General features: G+C 37.7%; 3 protein-coding genes across 4 annotated transcripts in view; 2 read left to right on the top strand and 1 right to left on the bottom strand.

Moving 5' to 3' along the window:
* Positions 1-938: 938 nt before the first annotated feature.
* Positions 939-2,158, bottom strand: ankrd9 (ankyrin repeat domain 9). Its single transcript, XM_079852815.1, has one exon. The coding sequence runs from the start codon at positions 1,961-1,963 to the stop codon at positions 1,100-1,102; it is 864 nt and encodes a 287-aa protein (XP_079708941.1). The 5' UTR covers positions 1,964-2,158; the 3' UTR covers positions 939-1,099.
* Positions 2,159-5,580: 3,422 nt separating this feature from the next.
* On the top strand, positions 5,581-12,146 carry rcor1 (REST corepressor 1). Its single transcript, XM_079853828.1, has 13 exons — positions 5,581-6,251; positions 6,349-6,408; positions 6,940-7,020; positions 8,110-8,162; positions 8,367-8,528; positions 8,808-8,926; positions 9,108-9,186; positions 9,379-9,429; positions 9,570-9,773; positions 9,948-10,025; positions 10,149-10,206; positions 10,313-10,548; positions 10,725-12,146. Exons 1-13 carry the CDS (start codon positions 6,095-6,097, stop codon positions 10,764-10,766), a joined length of 1,380 nt encoding a protein of 459 aa, XP_079709954.1. The 5' UTR covers positions 5,581-6,094; the 3' UTR covers positions 10,767-12,146.
* Positions 12,147-12,589: 443 nt separating this feature from the next.
* The window catches only part of traf3 (TNF receptor-associated factor 3), a 16,119-nt gene continuing 12,674 nt past the window's right edge, over positions 12,590-16,034 (top strand). The window contains exon 1 of one of the 2 annotated variants that reach the window (XM_079853827.1): positions 12,590-13,047. The gene's annotated coding sequence lies outside the window, so the exon portion shown is untranslated. The remainder of the gene's footprint in view (positions 13,048-16,034) is intronic. The other variant, XM_079853826.1, reaches the window with a different exon arrangement.

The raw sequence follows: 16,034 nt of genomic DNA, 5'->3' as shown, positions 1-16,034 counted from the left end.
TACCACTGTGCAGGCTGGTGGTGGTGGTGTAATGGTGTGGGGGATGTTTTCTTGGCACACTTTAGGCCCCTTAGTGCCAATTGGGCATCGTTTAAATGCCACGGCCTACCTGAGCATTGTTTCTGACCATGTCCATCCCTTTATGACCACCATGTACCCATCCTCTGATGGCTACTTCCAGCAGGATAATGCACCATGTCACAAAGCTGGAATCATTTCAAATTGGTTTCTTGAACATGACAATGAGTTCACTGTACTAAAATCACAGTCACCAGATCTCAACCCAATAGAGCATCTTTGGGATGTGGTGGAACGGGAGCTTCGTGCCCTGGATGTGCATCCCACAAATCTCCATCAACTGCAAGATGCTATCCTATCAATATGGGCCAACATTTCTAAAGAATGCTTTCTGAGAAGAATCTGCTCAGTTACTGGGATTTTCACTTGTTGAATCAATGCCACGTAGAATTAAGGCAGTTCTGAAGGCGAAAGGGGGTCAAACACAGTATTAGTATGGTGTTCCTAATAATCCTTTAGGTGAGTGTATATATATATATATATATACACACCCAACAAGTTCCCAGTATACATGGGAACACCTTTCTATTTAAAAAGTATCCCTGGATGCACCACATGAAGTTAGTTGAGAGAATGTCTCATGCAAACGGTGCAGCTTTGAAGAAGCTCAAATATGTTTTGGTTTGTTTAGCATTTTTGGCTTATTGTATAATCTTTGTTACTGGAATTATTTTAATTAGTGCTTAATATTTTTATTATCCTAATTCAAGGAAATTGTAATGTAAAGATAAGTAATTGTGTCCAAAACTTTTCACTGTTTATGTTTAAGTCAGAGATGAGAAGTCTATTTTTTCATTCATAAGACCGATAATGCATCTTGAATGAACTGAATCTTAAACATGAATCTCCAAGGCAACAAATGCAAAAAAATATATATATTTAATAATCGTACAGTTTCTTTCATAATGTTGGTACTCTAATGTACAACACCAAGCTATTCACATATTTACAGAGCTTGTCACATACACTCAAACCTGAATATTTGAAGAAACAATAGAGTCAAGCAGTGTGCTTTATTACATTAAACTTGATCCAGTCTGAAGTCCAGGGGTTTCAAAAAGTCCGGCAGCGAGTCCAGCTGTTCTTTGGGAATGGACTGGCTGAGCTTCTGCATGGCCTGAACGAACAGTGAAGGAGGTGATGATTCTGAGAGCAACTGGAAGGCCTGCTCTCCTATAAGACCCCTCCACACATCGGCATTGTCCTGCAACTGTCTCTTCATCTGGAAGCGAAATGTGGGCATGAATAAAACGAGGTAGCCGAGGCAGACGCGCTTCGTCCGCATGTCAAAGTCACTCTGGCAAATCTGTCCGAGTAAACAGTCCAGGGGGGTGTTCCCTGTCAGGTCCGTTGCGTAAGGACAGGCCCCGTGACCCAGCAGCAGAATCAAGCACTCGGGACGCACCAGATCACACGCGAGATGCAGCGCGGTCTTGCTGCCGTCAGTATGGACGCATCCGTGACGGTTCAGGTAGCTCTGTCTCTCGCAGTCTGTGAAGTCTTTAATGGTGTCCATCATCATTTTCAGGATGTTAACGCGGTTGTAGCGGACGGCTATGGTCAGGTGCGGTGTGGTGGATGCCTGGCAGCAGCAGAAACTTCTGCTGGGCATCTCCAGCGCGCGGGCGGAGAACCTGTTGAGTAAATAGCGCGCGTACTGCTGGTGGTCATGTACCAGCGCGTACAGAAACGCCTCCGACGGGGAGTACGCGCACGCCTGTCCGTCCTCTTCCCAATGAAATACCTCCATTGTCCGCATGTCCTCCAGGACCCACACCGGCAACAGGTCCCGTACAGCCTGATAAAATGCAAATGAGGTTTTTTGGCATTGTTTCGGGGATTTATAATCCGCGCGACTCTCGTACATCCCCAGTTCCAAAGGCATTGTGAGTTCCGCCGTTATATTAAACGTTTTAGGGGGGGCTATTTGGATTTCTCGTGGTGTTCAATGCAGCCACAGCTGATACTGAAACATCTGTCAGAATATAGATGTAACCCAGGAGACCAGGCGGAATAATAAATAATAAGGCGGTACTCTCTTACGATAGAGTCTAAAACCGTTCACCCGCCTTCAAACCCCACTACAAACTCATCCGAGAGTTTATATACTGTATGCAGAGCACTGGGGCAGACCGTATTGGTTTGCGCATATCGCTGCGCTCTTTGCCATTGGATGCTGGCGCACGTCACGAGGGTACAAAGTGCCTCCAACCATTCCTTATTAGTGTAGAACTCATCAACGCATGTGTGCGTGTGTTTGGACGATATCGAGTGACCCCCGCGCATTCAGTACATTCAGCACGACTCTTGTTACATAATATCCCACAGGACGAGCCATGCGCTCTTCCACGGGGTGATCTACCCGATCTGTTTACCATGCCAGTCTGAAAAAAAAGTTTATTATTATGGTGGTAAACGATTAAGTTGCTTTCCTCGAGAGGTTATATTAATGATATAAACATGCTCATTTTTTCCCGTTTTTTTCTTTTGGAAGAAGTCAAGGGCAAAAGTATGTCAAAGTCAAAATTAATAAAACTGTGCGATAACAATGTAGAACTCCAGACGCGATGGGAATGCCTGTCAGCCTTATCAAACAAAGTGAGACTGAGATGTGTGTTGAGGAGCATGTGCGCCATCTAGCGGATAAGTGTTATGATAGCTTTTTTGTTTGTTTCTTCGGAAAAAAATTGGATACGTTTATCACTAAATCATTTTTCATTACTTATATTAGACCTTCTCTACTCTTTGGTTATTGTAATTATTATTAGTAGTAGTATCAGTTTAAAAACGTTTCTGCTTATCTCTTGTAAAATAATATAAATTTAACTGTGATTATATGATCAGGGTATATGCAGGGCTGGATTTATGCATAGGTTTTATGCATTTTATGCATTGTATGTTCGCATTGCACGTCCAGGGGGGTACACAATTTCAATGAGGAGAATATAATATTATATATATTTTATTATTATTATTTCACTCTAATAGGCTAGTAAAACATTGTAAGACAATCATTATCTAAATTAATAAAATGCTAAATATTGGGCAGAAACGTATCTCCATATTTTGTATTTTTTTCATAAATCATTATAGACCTTATTCAGAGCATCACAATGACAGGTATGAAAGCGTGGCTGTGAGGGATAGACAGTGTTTCAAATAATATCCGCTGTAAAAAGCTATAAGCTCCTAGATCACTTAGCCTATAATTTTCCACAGCTCATGTTGTCTGTAGTTTTTTGTCTACTGAAATTCCTTGGAAAGATATTTTGCATCAGAAGAACAATCCAAAAACACATTAAATAATAGTACAAACACTGAAGCCTATCCCTCACAGCCTCGCTTTCATTCCTGTTAAAAAAAATCAAAGAGGGTGCTGTCGTGAATAAGGTCTATTGGTCACCTTCTACCTCTGTGTGGGTTTTGCAAATATTTAACCGATGAAACGTATTAAAAAGATCTTGTGGCTGAACCTCGTATTTCCATTGGATCTTAAAACTGTTGGTCAAACCTCAAAACTCCACCCTGCCTCGCTCTATCATGAAGTGCAGCATGAATTTGGACCATCTCTGCTTGTTTGCAATGCAAGGGAAGGGAAAAATAAAGAACTGTTTCTTTGAATAAGTACATTGTTTTCTTTACTCAAGAAACACTATATATAGAGGTTATTATATTATGTATTTAAGGAGAATTTGTCTTAGTCTAGCATCTTTCCTTGAGTCATAGACAATAGGCTGTCTTAAAGGTGCAGTAAGCCATTTGTGATGAAACACTGTGGAAAGTGGACAGGACTGAGCAACACAGCACACTTGTAGCCAATCAGCAGTAGGCGTACTCATCAGGGAGGAGGTGCCTGTGTTGCATAGTGTGTTCCTGAATTTAGGGGCGGAGCTAAAGGTAGGGATGCAATCCTTTTAGGTAGGAGCATGTTTGTATTGGTGATTCCAGAAATCACTTACTGCCCCTTTAAATAGCCTGTGCGAAGCTCTTCATCTTTTATAACAAGAGATTTTGTCCACATGATAGAAAATAATTAGTGTCCACATACAATAATCTTTATAACATGTTAGTTCATAAAAACATAATGCGATGCTCTTACGGCCTCAGATGCGGCTGTGATGGACAAAACACATATAGGTCCTAAAAACCTTAACCCTAACTCCATTTGAGCTTGATTTTTGTTGAATGTTAATAATATAACGTCACATGCACGTGTCTGACCACATATAAAGCCACAACATCAACTTTGATAACACAATATTTATTAAAAAAAAATCCATTTCCTGAAAAGTTGCGGTTTTGGACATAATGAGGTTTCCACCTTTTGTCTATGTCACAATGTAAATCTGATTCTGTATGTCAGATGTAATATCATGTGTGTAACAATACTGTTAAGCCATTTTACTGCAATTTTTACTGTTTCGCAATTTTAAGATGTTTTGGATTTGATTATTTAAAATGTCTTTAAATATGCATTTAAGTTGTCCATCCCACTAATGTTTAGGATCTCAGTGTGATCTCACCCCAAATTTGCAATAAAAATATTTTGTATACATTTATTTTGACCTGCCACCATTACTGGCCTTAATAATGACAAAGACATGGCAAAGACCAGTATTTTACGAGTACTTCAAGAACAACGAGACAAAGGGTGTGCAGTGTAACTGGCAGCCTGTAGATTACTTTGTAGTCATTTAAATAAAATTATATAAATACATGCCATTTATTCCTTCCAAATAGTAATCTAATAACTTAATATTTCAATTATTTGTAAATAATCCAATATATTTCAGTTTCACTATTAAGTATTTACTATTCATTAGACAGTATACTTGTTCTTTAGGCTATTTAGTCACTATTCAAATAGTTACTATACTCCAGTTTTCCTAGTATCAATATACACTACTCTGGAATAGAAACTATACCTGCATTTTATTTTATTTTTTAGACAATTGCATTCCAGTTCTAACAATTGTGACAGATGGTGTCTCATAAATGTGTACAAGTATAACTGGCTATAAAGTGTCTTGAACATTGGGTAATGGCAATGTGTTTTTGTCCAAAAGACAGAATTAAAGTAATAAAAATAAAGATTAAAAAATAGACTTGAATGTAAAATAAATATGACTGGATATAAGTATGCAAAGCAGCATCAAGAATATCAAATATGATCAGTGTCTATGGTGGTTATGGCTCTGCAAAAAAAAAAAAAATATATATTGTTACCAGTAACAACAGAAAAGTTATCACTTCTGGGAATGGGACAGCTAGCGGCAAAGCAATAGTTTACTAATGGAACTGAAAAAGACACTAATCTTGGAAGATTTACTGGTAATAAATAGGCCCTACTAATGAAAATATAGATAGGCTACTTGTTAGTTTTAAGGAATAAATGTCAACTGTTTGCTATTGAGGGAGATGGATTTGGATGCATTATTGCATTCAAGGAAGCATGGTTTTCTTTTCACTGAACTAGTCTATAAGTACGGAGTGTGAGCTGATGATGCTTATAGCTGTCTTGCTTTTGATGCACGTGGATGTTTTCTAGACAAACCTTACTTTGACGCTTGACCTGGAGTATATATTTTTTTCGTTTATTAAGCAGAAGCTTGCACCATTTCTGACTTGAAGAGGAACTGACATTAGCTAAAGCAGGTCAATCAGAGAGAGTGAGTGAGTGAGTGAGTGAGTGTGTGTGTGAGTGTGTGAGAGAGAGAGAGAGAGAGAGAGAGAGAGCTAACGCTAGAGCAGCCGCACTGCTAGCACTGCAGCCGAATGTGCTTTTATCAGCTCCCAAAGCCAAACTTCACTTATTATTGCGACTGAGGGAAATATTATGGATTCGATGCACATTTTTAAGCATTCGTAGCGCTATATGGCCAGTTGGGGGAGTTTGCATTAGTGCAGGACGGTGTTATTTGTTTCAGATCAGAGCAGTTGAGCTGAGTTAGCTTAGCTATAGCGAGCAGCCAGCAAACCCAAGTTCCTTCAAGCTCTTTTGCGTTTCGCTGTCAAGATGCCTGCGATGTTAGAGAAGGGCACCACTGAGATATCGGGTAAAAGAAGGGGCAGAAACTCTGTAAATAATCCGGCCAAAAGTTTTACTTCAAATGGGAACAGTAACAATTCATGGGAGGAAGGAAGTTCGGGTTCCTCAAGTGATGACGAGCATGGTAAGTCACGGTGGTAGCCTCGGTCCCTCTTCACAAGTTCATACACTTCTGGTCAATGTAATCAGTCCATCTCATCTATTCTTTTGTCGCTCTCAAGGTGCGGGCGGGATGCGAGTTGGATTGCAGTATCAGGCAGTTGTTCCCGACTATGATCCTGGTTTGTGACTTTTGAGTGTTGGAAGCTTCTTTGACAGAACAGGGTGGATGGCGTAATAGCCTCAAACACTATTCGTTGTTGGAATAGTTCGTCCGTTTAGTGCCCTTCATCTTCAGCAACAACAATAATTTAATTATATGTCTCGTTGGCAAGCTACATTAAAAGTAGTCAGTTATAGTTCATAAATATATTAAAACAAAACAAAAAGATGAAAGAAAAACTTTTGCTGGTTGATATTTGAAACTTGAGGTGAGGATAATGAGCACCTGATCGGTGTCATACTGAAGAGCGTTCATTAAAAAAAAACTTCTAATTCTAATTTCATTAAACTCATTTTTGATACATTTATTTTTTAACCTTTCCCTTTTACCTAATTGTTTAAAGATTTGGCTTGGATGTATTAAAAGCTTTGTAGGAAAAGGCCTTTGAGTGAAAAATTGCTATTAGTAGTAAAATTGATATAGTTTAAAATCAAACTAGATGGATGTGTTCTTGTTTAATACACTAATTTCTGTCTTTTTTTGTCATCAGAAGTAGCAAAGGCAAGCCAAGAGAGAGAAAATCTGGGGATGCTGGTGTGGTTTCCAAATCCTAGCATACCAGAGGCCAAATGTGAGTCATTGATGAGGATGTTAGTTGGCTGTATAAATAATAAACCAGCATAATCGTCTACATATGCAAATATTGGCATTCTTTTTAATTGTATCATGTTACCCAGTGTTATTCTGATACTTTAGTGCGTCATTTGTTTTGTTGATGAATTGCTTTCTACTCACACAGCATAATAAGGAGAGACATTTGTAGTGTGATTTCCACAAACTGTGAATGCTTACAAAATTTTGGTCCGTTTAGGCCAACATGGGATAATTAGCCAACATTTGAGTCTGGAGCGGGACTGTTTGTCCCACCAGTGGAAGACAAGTACTGTGTTCAGATAGCCAATAAATATTCAAAGAGGTTGAGTAGTAGTAGTAGTATTGTAGTATAATACCAGACATCCCACCCTGCAAAAACTAATTTCCAGGAGATGCATTACAACAGAATATTATATTATTCATTCTTGTTATCCACTTAACACAAGTTTGTTCATTCAACAGTATTCATACGCTGAAAGTGACGAAATAATAGGAAATCCGAATGCAAGCAATGTCACGAGAAGCATTTGAAACCCATGATAATGCCATGTAAAACGGTAATGTGTCTCGGCTGGCCATTTGTAATCGAAAATGCATCTCAAAACCAGGTGGAAACAGGGCTTCTCTCTCGCTCGCTCAATTTCCAGGATATTGTATATACTTTGTGGGTGTCAAGGACCTGCTATTAATATGCCTGAGACTCACAGACCTTCAGGGAGAGGTGGGATGTCTGTAATACTTTCTAAGTTTAAAAATAGTATGTGAGATATCTTCAGTTTTCTACAGTTTGCATAGAATATTAGTAGTATGGTATTATACTATTCCTAAATTCTGTTTGGTGCCTCTAGTGGCACAGAAATTCAACAGTTCATCTTTAAACATCGGCTTAAATCATTCACACAGTAGCGCTGAGGAGGCTATACATTTGAGATATTTTTCATTCAAAGAAATGTATTATATATGTAAAATGAATATTTATCTTTCAAGTGTTTTTAGTTTTATATATTTGATCTGATTTGTTCTGATTCATGTTCTGATGATTGTTTTTGTCCCTTTTTTGTTACAGTGGATGAGTATATTGCAATAGCCAAAGAAAAACATGGGTACAATATGGAGCAGGTAAAATGATTATGTTGACATTTTTGTAGGCACAATCAATAATTTTCAATACCCTTTTGATGTGTCGTATTGTAACTCATAAGATAAGGTAGAATATTCTATACTGCATTAGTTGAATGTTTCTTACAGCATCAAACATAAGGTGTGTTTTTAATTTTAACAGTCTTAAATGTCGGTGATGATGTGGCTTTCTGTTTTTAACAGGCATTGGGCATGCTGTTTTGGCACAAACACAACATTGAAAAATCTTTGGCAGATCTTCCCAACTTCACTCCTTTTCCAGATGAGTGGACAGTTGAAGACAAGGTGCTGTTTGAACAGGGTTTCAGCTTTCACGGAAAAACGTTTCACCGCATCCAGCAGATGGTGAGTAAGATGGCTGAAACCACTCTCACCATTATAATAAAACATGTACTTGAGAGAATCAGCAGCTTCACAAAACAAAATGATAATCAAAACATGAGGCGCCTCAGAAATCCAGATTATTAATGGAATCAAGTCCTGAATTCTAATGCTTAGGCTCAACTACAACTGAATCAGTGTCAGCTTTGATCATGAATAATAATGTGTCAATATGGTATGTCCGACGTTTCCAACGCTGATGTGTTTGATTTGCAAACTTTTTTGTTTGTTTCTTTGTACCAGCTTCCAGACAAGTCAATTGCAAGCCTGGTTAGATTCTATTACTCATGGAAGAAAACGCGCAGCAAAACGAGTGTGATGGACCGCCATGCACGCAAACAGAAGAGAGATCGAGAGGAGAGGTCGGCATGAAGATATTAATAGGATGTTTGCTGTCTCTTTTTGTGTTTGCTTTTTAAGAGTCTTGATCAAAGATTGTGCTGTCATGGAAAGCTAGCATGGTCTATTTTTAGAAAACAACATTGTCATTGTTGAAAAGGAAATGTCATATTGGAAACTTTTATTTATTTATTTTTCATGCAGTGATGATGAAGGAGAAGAAAATGGCCGCAACTCTCCAGGGGATGCTGAAATTGAACCAAATAAAGATGAAAAGAAAGAGGTAATATAAATGGACACATTATTATGCACAGATTTTCAGCAATAACGTCTTAAGTTATGCATTAACATAATTAGATAACGGGTGTAAAACTTCTTTTTGTTCTTTTTTTTGAGTATTGTGTTTTAGATTATTGTAACTTTTATCAGTGCTGCTACACTTAACCTATTGGACATCTATCTTTTTTTTTTAAAGGGAACAGCTGGACTTGAGAAACAAGAATCAAAACCTGCAGTTGTGCAGAAGGTGCAATTCTAAATATATATTAATCTGTTGAAGCTGTTTTGTTAATGTGCAACTCTCATTCTCTGTACATATATAAATCTACATTAATAAACTTGTTGTAAATCAATCAAAGATTCAAATGGCTCTATGTGTTTCCGCAGCCAGTGAATATCGCAGAGAAGTCTATGCATGTTAAGAAGGAGGTACAGGGGCTTGCTGGGAGGAACCTACATAGAGCGAAGAAGAAACCTCCTAAAGGAATGCATTTAATCTCCGATGATGTGACGGCAATGTCCAGCAGCGGCCCGGCCGCAGTTAGTGTTCTGAGACAGCTGGATATGGAGCTCGTCACCATAAAACGACAGGTTAGAGTTTTATTACTTCTCAGCAACATCACTTTCATCTCAGTGTTTTATATGTGAGACTTTAGGCTGAGCTGGAAGTAAATCTGACAGACAGTGATGCAGTTTAGAAGTACGTTATCGTTTAAAACTGAGAACTTTGAAAATGATGCAAATAACCCTTATCTTTTGTTACAGATTCAGAGCATTAAACAGCACAATAGTGCCCTCAGAGAAAAGCTAGACACAGGTTTGGATGAGTTCAGGCCATCTGAGGTAACAATATTCACATCTTTAGAATTCTTTTCCACCAAATATATTTCATAGAGGGCCATATTTACCATTTTTATGCATGAATGTTGTTCACTAAAAGATATAAATGTGCTTTGTTTTCCTCAGGCTAATCAGAAATTTAATACCCGCTGGACCACAGAAGAGCAGCTGCTTGCAGTACAAGGTAATTTTGGCCACATTTCTCAAGTCGTTGTTGGGTAAAGAATGGTTATTTAAATGACAAGTTTTAAGCAGTGAAATTCTGGTCAATCCCCGGTTCCCTCTGTCAGCTATAAGGAAGTACGGACGGGATTTCCAAGCCATTTCTGATGTGATCAGCAACAAGTCTGTGGTTCAAGTGAAAAACTTCTTTGTGAATTACCGGCGTCGTTTCAACCTGGACGAGGTCCTGCAGGAGTGGGAAGCCGAGCACGGCGTGGAGGGACGCAAGGGTATAGATGAAGAGAAGATGGAGGTGTCATCTGAAGAGGGGACCACCCCAGGGCCTTCAGAAAACCAGACAGAGGTCAGTAGCTCTTCTGCTCTCAATTTCCCATCAGTGCCTCTTAGTTAATGGGCTTTCCCAGCAAAATTTTGCCTTAGATTCCAGTCAGGCTGAAAATTCTTGCTCTAATTGAAGGATGTTTTTCCTGCAGCTGGTTTCGTCTCATTTGAGAATGATCATCAAATTATATTTTTCAGGAACACACAGCAGTGGAAACACAGAACCCCTCAGTTTCCTGAGTTCTCCAACAGCGGTCAGACGAGCTCAGATCAGTTGATGTCGCAGCTGTGCGTTAGAGGCATTAAGGCTTCAACAGCCTCAAGTGAAGCCTCTTCGTAATGGACATTCCTCCCCTCAGCCCTTCCAACTCTCACCCCCCTGCTGAAGCCGGGACTCTATAACAGTTGCTACCGCATGGGAGCACAATCTTCACTAAGCTAGGAACTAGGACCATTGTTATAGTCACTGCCAACAGAAGTATAGTTTCTGTCTGGTGCTCCAGCAGTTCTCCGCAAATGGTAATTGGTCTGTTAAGGGGGAATAAAACACCCATATACCCATCCCAATGTCACTGAACAATGAATTGTGGTCTTGAAAGATCTCTTGTCTGAAGGAGTTTAATCTCACTTGACCATCTCTTTTTCTTGATTATATTCATAGGATTTTGATCTGGTCCAAATCCAACATCCCTTTCCAGTTACTTTTTTATTACTGTAGCATATTATCTAGTTATATGATTTGTTATTTTGAAAGGTTTTTTTTTTTATTATTTAGTTTTTTAGTTGATGTCTGGTTGGAATTTTAAGCTATTTATTTGCATAAAATTGAATTATTTGAACTGCACTGTATATATAAAATGAAATGCCAGTGTGGTTGAAATTTTAAAAAATGTAATACCATTTTTATTCTTTTAAAAAAGAAATGAGAATAAAAATTGTTCAAGTGAATTGGTTTAGTATTAGGTCATTATATATATAATGTTTAATCATGGACCCTTGTACATGGTGTATTCGAAATGCATTTTTATCTCGAAATGTTTCTTGGCCGAGGCTGATGACTGTAAGAACAGACAGCAAAGTGTTGTAATGGAATGGGGAGTTGTTTTTTTGTTTGTTTTTTTTGCTTAGATTTTTAAAATCTTATTTCAAACTGTGTTTTGCATGCATGCACAGTCTCTTCTTCATGCGAAGGTCAAGCTTTTCACCCTCTAATGGGGGTTTAAACATATATGGATTGCCATGTGTAGTTAAGAATTTTAAAATATGGCAGCACATCTAAATTTCTACTATTCCATGCTTGATGTTTTTCAATACGTCCTTAATTATTATGTTGTTTGGAAATCAATGGTAGATGAGTTCATATTGTTTCTTTTGTATGTTTAATTGGAAATGGAATAAGTTATTTAAAATACATGCGCACTCACTTGTTTCGACCAACTTTTTCCCTTCTAATAACTGTAATGGTACCAAACATGTGTGAACTCCTTTTAAACTTTTGTGTGCAGATAACATGTACATGGTTGGGGTGAAATTCTGTGTGTCTGTGTGTGTGGGTGGGAGCTAATGTGGTCATGAACTGTGGCCCATATATATTAAACCTAAGGGATTTATACAGTCAAATGCATTGAGTGTTATTCAACCCATATACACCACATTTTGTTATATTTAATCCATTATAAGTTATTAATCGTTAGTTACAATATGTGATTAAAAAGCTTGGAAGATTATTGGTGGTTCAGAACAGGTAAAGCATAGGAATTTGCTAAATTCTCTCTATATAGAATATTGTAATAATAACTTTGATGTAATTAAAAGGATTTTAATAATTATAAACACTTGAATAATACAGTAAACGACATCAGGGAAACAAACATTTTTGGGTTACTGGTGGGAAAAATAGCCTCTCATCCATATTGTGATTTTTTTTGTAATTAGATTCTAGCCTAGGTTAGATTCTTTGTAATTAGATTCTAACTAACTTGATATGTCAATAATTTTGAACAGTATTGTAAGAAAAGCATTTTACAGTTCATCACCTAGCAGAAACACGTGGAAAAGAGCCGCTGAAGTGAAAGCGATTGTGTAAATATTGGAATGAGCTCTGGCGCCACCCAGTGGCAAGACGCCACATCGCTTGTCTTTTCTTTCTCTATGGCGTCCTTTTACAACCAGCTACAATTTTTTTCATGACGGGGATTTCCTGAGGAAGTCAGACCAAGGGGGCTTTCCAGTTACTAGGCTTGCAATCAACAGCACACTGCCACAGTGGCGGCTTCTCTACCTATTCGTGTACCTCAACCGAGCCGTTTTTGGAACATTCCGATGTCAAAATGACCCGATTTGATCCTATGGCCGTTGTTGCCTGTTTGAGAAGCGAGGACGGAGCTGTGGCCGCGTGAATTTGGACGTTGTTGTCTCGGTGTGTCTGTCATATGAGTGGACCATCTGTGGCTCCATTCGTGAAATTCTTCAGAGAAACACGGTTGGATCATCGGACGAGATCGTTGATCAACTGATTCATGTAAGTGGATGGCTATTTCACAGATCCATATGTAAAATGACATGTAGCTCATGTTAGTGAAAGGTAAGATTAGGCAAACCCAAAGTCTATGGGCTCACCTACAGTGTTTAAAGTGTGTCCTGCTTTGATCGGAGATGTTCACCTGCTCTCTTAAACGTCTCCAGGACAAATATGGGCTCTTTTGGGCTCCGATTCTTCAAGTTGTGAAACATGTAACAAAGCTATCAATATGTTAACAGGTTAGATCCTGTACAGCTGTTTTCCAAATCCATGGTAGATGAAGATGATCTCACCTTTGCATGTATGTGTGTAGTGTAGCCTACTTTTTACTCTGCTTTTATTATGATCATCAATGAGATGATTTTAAAGTTAAGGGTCTATAAATTCCACATGTTTTATACAGGCTTTGTTGTATAGAAAGGAGGTATGGTCTATAAACTTAAGCCTGTATAGCATTCACACAGTGTGATCTTTCAAGTTTTTTTTTTTCTGCTCTTTAATCTTCTGTGGTCTTATTCCTTGGGGGCAATACCTAACTTGCAAAATTCTTGCATGATTTAGGCCTGTACGCTACTGAGATGGAAAAAACCATGATGGCATACTGTATTCCACTGTTGGATGCAGTTTATGAGACTGGGTGTACTGCTGTCTTACATATCATATTTAATCAGAACATATATATCTTTTAAACTCAATACTTCTGACACTACTACTATTGATTTTCCACAACAGGTAAGCTATTTAGAAGTGATCATTAATAATTGTTTTATGTATGCTTTTTTGCACAGTGTTAACTACCAAAAACAAAAGCATCCAAATATAAAACGCAGTATTTTGATTCTATTAATAAGCCTGTATCAATAGTGTCAACTAATAATAATAACCATCTGAAACACTGCCGTTCAAATGTCTGGGGTTGGTAAAAGCTTTTAATGTTTTTATAAGAAGTCTCTTACTCTCACCAAGGCTGCATTTATTTGATCAAATTTTTAAAAATATTATTACAGTTTAAAATAACTGTATCATATTTGAATATATTTTACAAGCTTATGGCAAAGCTGAATTTTCAGCAGCCATTACTCCAGTCTTTAGTGTCACATGATCCTTCAGATATCATATGCTGATTTGGTGTTCAAAAAGCATTTCTTATTATCAATATTGAAAACAGTTGTGCTGCTTAATTTAACAGTTAAGTGATTTTTGTGGAAACCGTGAGACTTTTTTTTTTCAGGATTCTTCGAATGGGAAATTCAAAAGAACAGTATTTATTTGAAATAGAAGTCTTTTCTAGCATTATAAATGTCTTTACTGTCACTTTTGATCAATTTGATACATCCTTGATGAATATAAGCATTCATTTCTTTCAGAAAAAAACTTGCTGACCCCAAACCTTTAAACATCTCTGTAAATTTAGAGTTGTAGGCCTAAGTGTTAAGTTATATTTAATGCTAAAAAAGTTTTGCACTAGTGGATTTTGCCACAAGCTCTGATTACAAATTGTGACTGTAACATAATAATATAATTACCTTGAAGAATACATTACATTTATCAATAAAAAGTGAAGACTGATAGATTAGGAAAGTGTAAATATCCTTCAAATTGATTATCTTTCGATCTCTATTTCGAAAAAAAAAAAAGCCAGCTTGAACATCTAAAACAGTCCGACATGTGCTGCTGTGTGCAGATCAAAACCGAGACCGTTTGAATCCAGCTTAGTTTCACTCTCAGAATAACACAGTAAAGTGTTGTGATACACTACAGGGAACATGCATTTGGGGTTTGATTTCAACAAAAGTTGGAGCAGGCTCTTTTCTGAAAGCAGAAGGTGTCTGATACGATGACATAAGCCTGACTTCTTCCTTTGCGTTTTCACACAAAGCAACCCCATCACTTTTAACCCATCACACCTTCATCATATGTTCACATGATCTGAAATGGTGTTTTATTCCTGTAAATGACCTATAGTAGTCACACATGCCTTCCTCTAGTAAAAGGTCAGGCCAGAAAGAGGTGATATTCCCCTTCTTACAGTAGTTCTCTTTCATTTTTGTTATGAGATCTCCTGCAGCGCAAATACATTCAAAGAATCCGTATTGCCTTGACGCTTCTCAGCTCTAAACTAACAGTCTGAAATGTATTGTGTTACGCTTTTCACCTGCAGCTCTCTCTGGTATTATGTTCTTTATTACACGGATGCTTGCTTTACCTTAGCATTTCATAGTCTTGTCATTTTCGTTCGTGGTTTTAAGTGGCGTGTTTTATTTTTAACCGTTTTATCACGTTAACTATAAATGCACTGATATTATGAGACACAATTTTGTCGTTTATCGTGCTTTTTTGGGACACATCTATCTAGCGTTAAAGGAATAGGCCTAGTTCACCTTTCCTCCTTTACTCTTCATCATGTCATTCCAAATCTGAATGACTCCATAAAGTGAAAAGCTAAACGGTTCATTCATTGAATGGGAAAAAAAGCAGCTTAAACATTCTGCTAAACATCTCCCTTTTCACCGAAGAAAGGTCGTAAAGGTTTGGAACAACATGAGGGTGAATTATCCCTTTAAAACTGTGACTAGGCCACAATTTCATGTTGTTTAACTGTATTGTGCTGTATTTAACTGTATTAGGGTCAGTAAGATTTATTTTTAAAATATATTAATTCTTTAATTCTACAAGGACTCATTAAATTGATCGAAGATTTCCATTTTAAATCAATTATGTTCTTTTGACATATTTACTCGTCAAGGAATCCTAGAAAATGGATCAGGGTTTCCACAAAAAACATATTAAGAAATGTTTCTTGAGCACCAAATCAGCATATTAGAATGATTTCTGAAGGATCATGTGACACTGAAGACTGGAGGAATGGCTGCTGAAGATTCAGCTCTGCCGCCACGTGAATAAATTACATTTTAAAATATAACATAGACATTTTACTTTATAATAATATTTCACAGTGTTACTCTTTTTACTGTACCTTTGATCAA

The sequence above is a fragment of the Squalius cephalus genome (assembly GCF_949319135.1).
Source record: "Squalius cephalus genome assembly, chromosome: 20".
Classification (NCBI taxonomy): Eukaryota; Metazoa; Chordata; class Actinopteri; order Cypriniformes; family Leuciscidae; genus Squalius; species Squalius cephalus.
Note: the sequence above shows the minus strand (reverse complement) of the source record. Positions and strands in the feature narration are given on the sequence as shown.

Coding starts and splice junctions, on each gene's coding strand:
- ankrd9 (XM_079852815.1), bottom strand. CDS start 1,963: ATGCCTTTGGAACTGGGGATGTACGAGAGTCGCGCGGATTATAAATCC.
- rcor1 (XM_079853828.1), top strand. CDS start 6,095: ATGCCTGCGATGTTAGAGAAGGGCACCACTGAGATATCGGGTAAAAGA. Junction 8,529..8,807: donor TTCACCGCATCCAGCAGATG/GTGAGTAAGATG, acceptor TCTTTGTACCAG/CTTCCAGACAAGTCAATTGC. Junction 10,207..10,312: donor GCAGCTGCTTGCAGTACAAG/GTAATTTTGGCC, acceptor TCCCTCTGTCAG/CTATAAGGAAGTACGGACGG.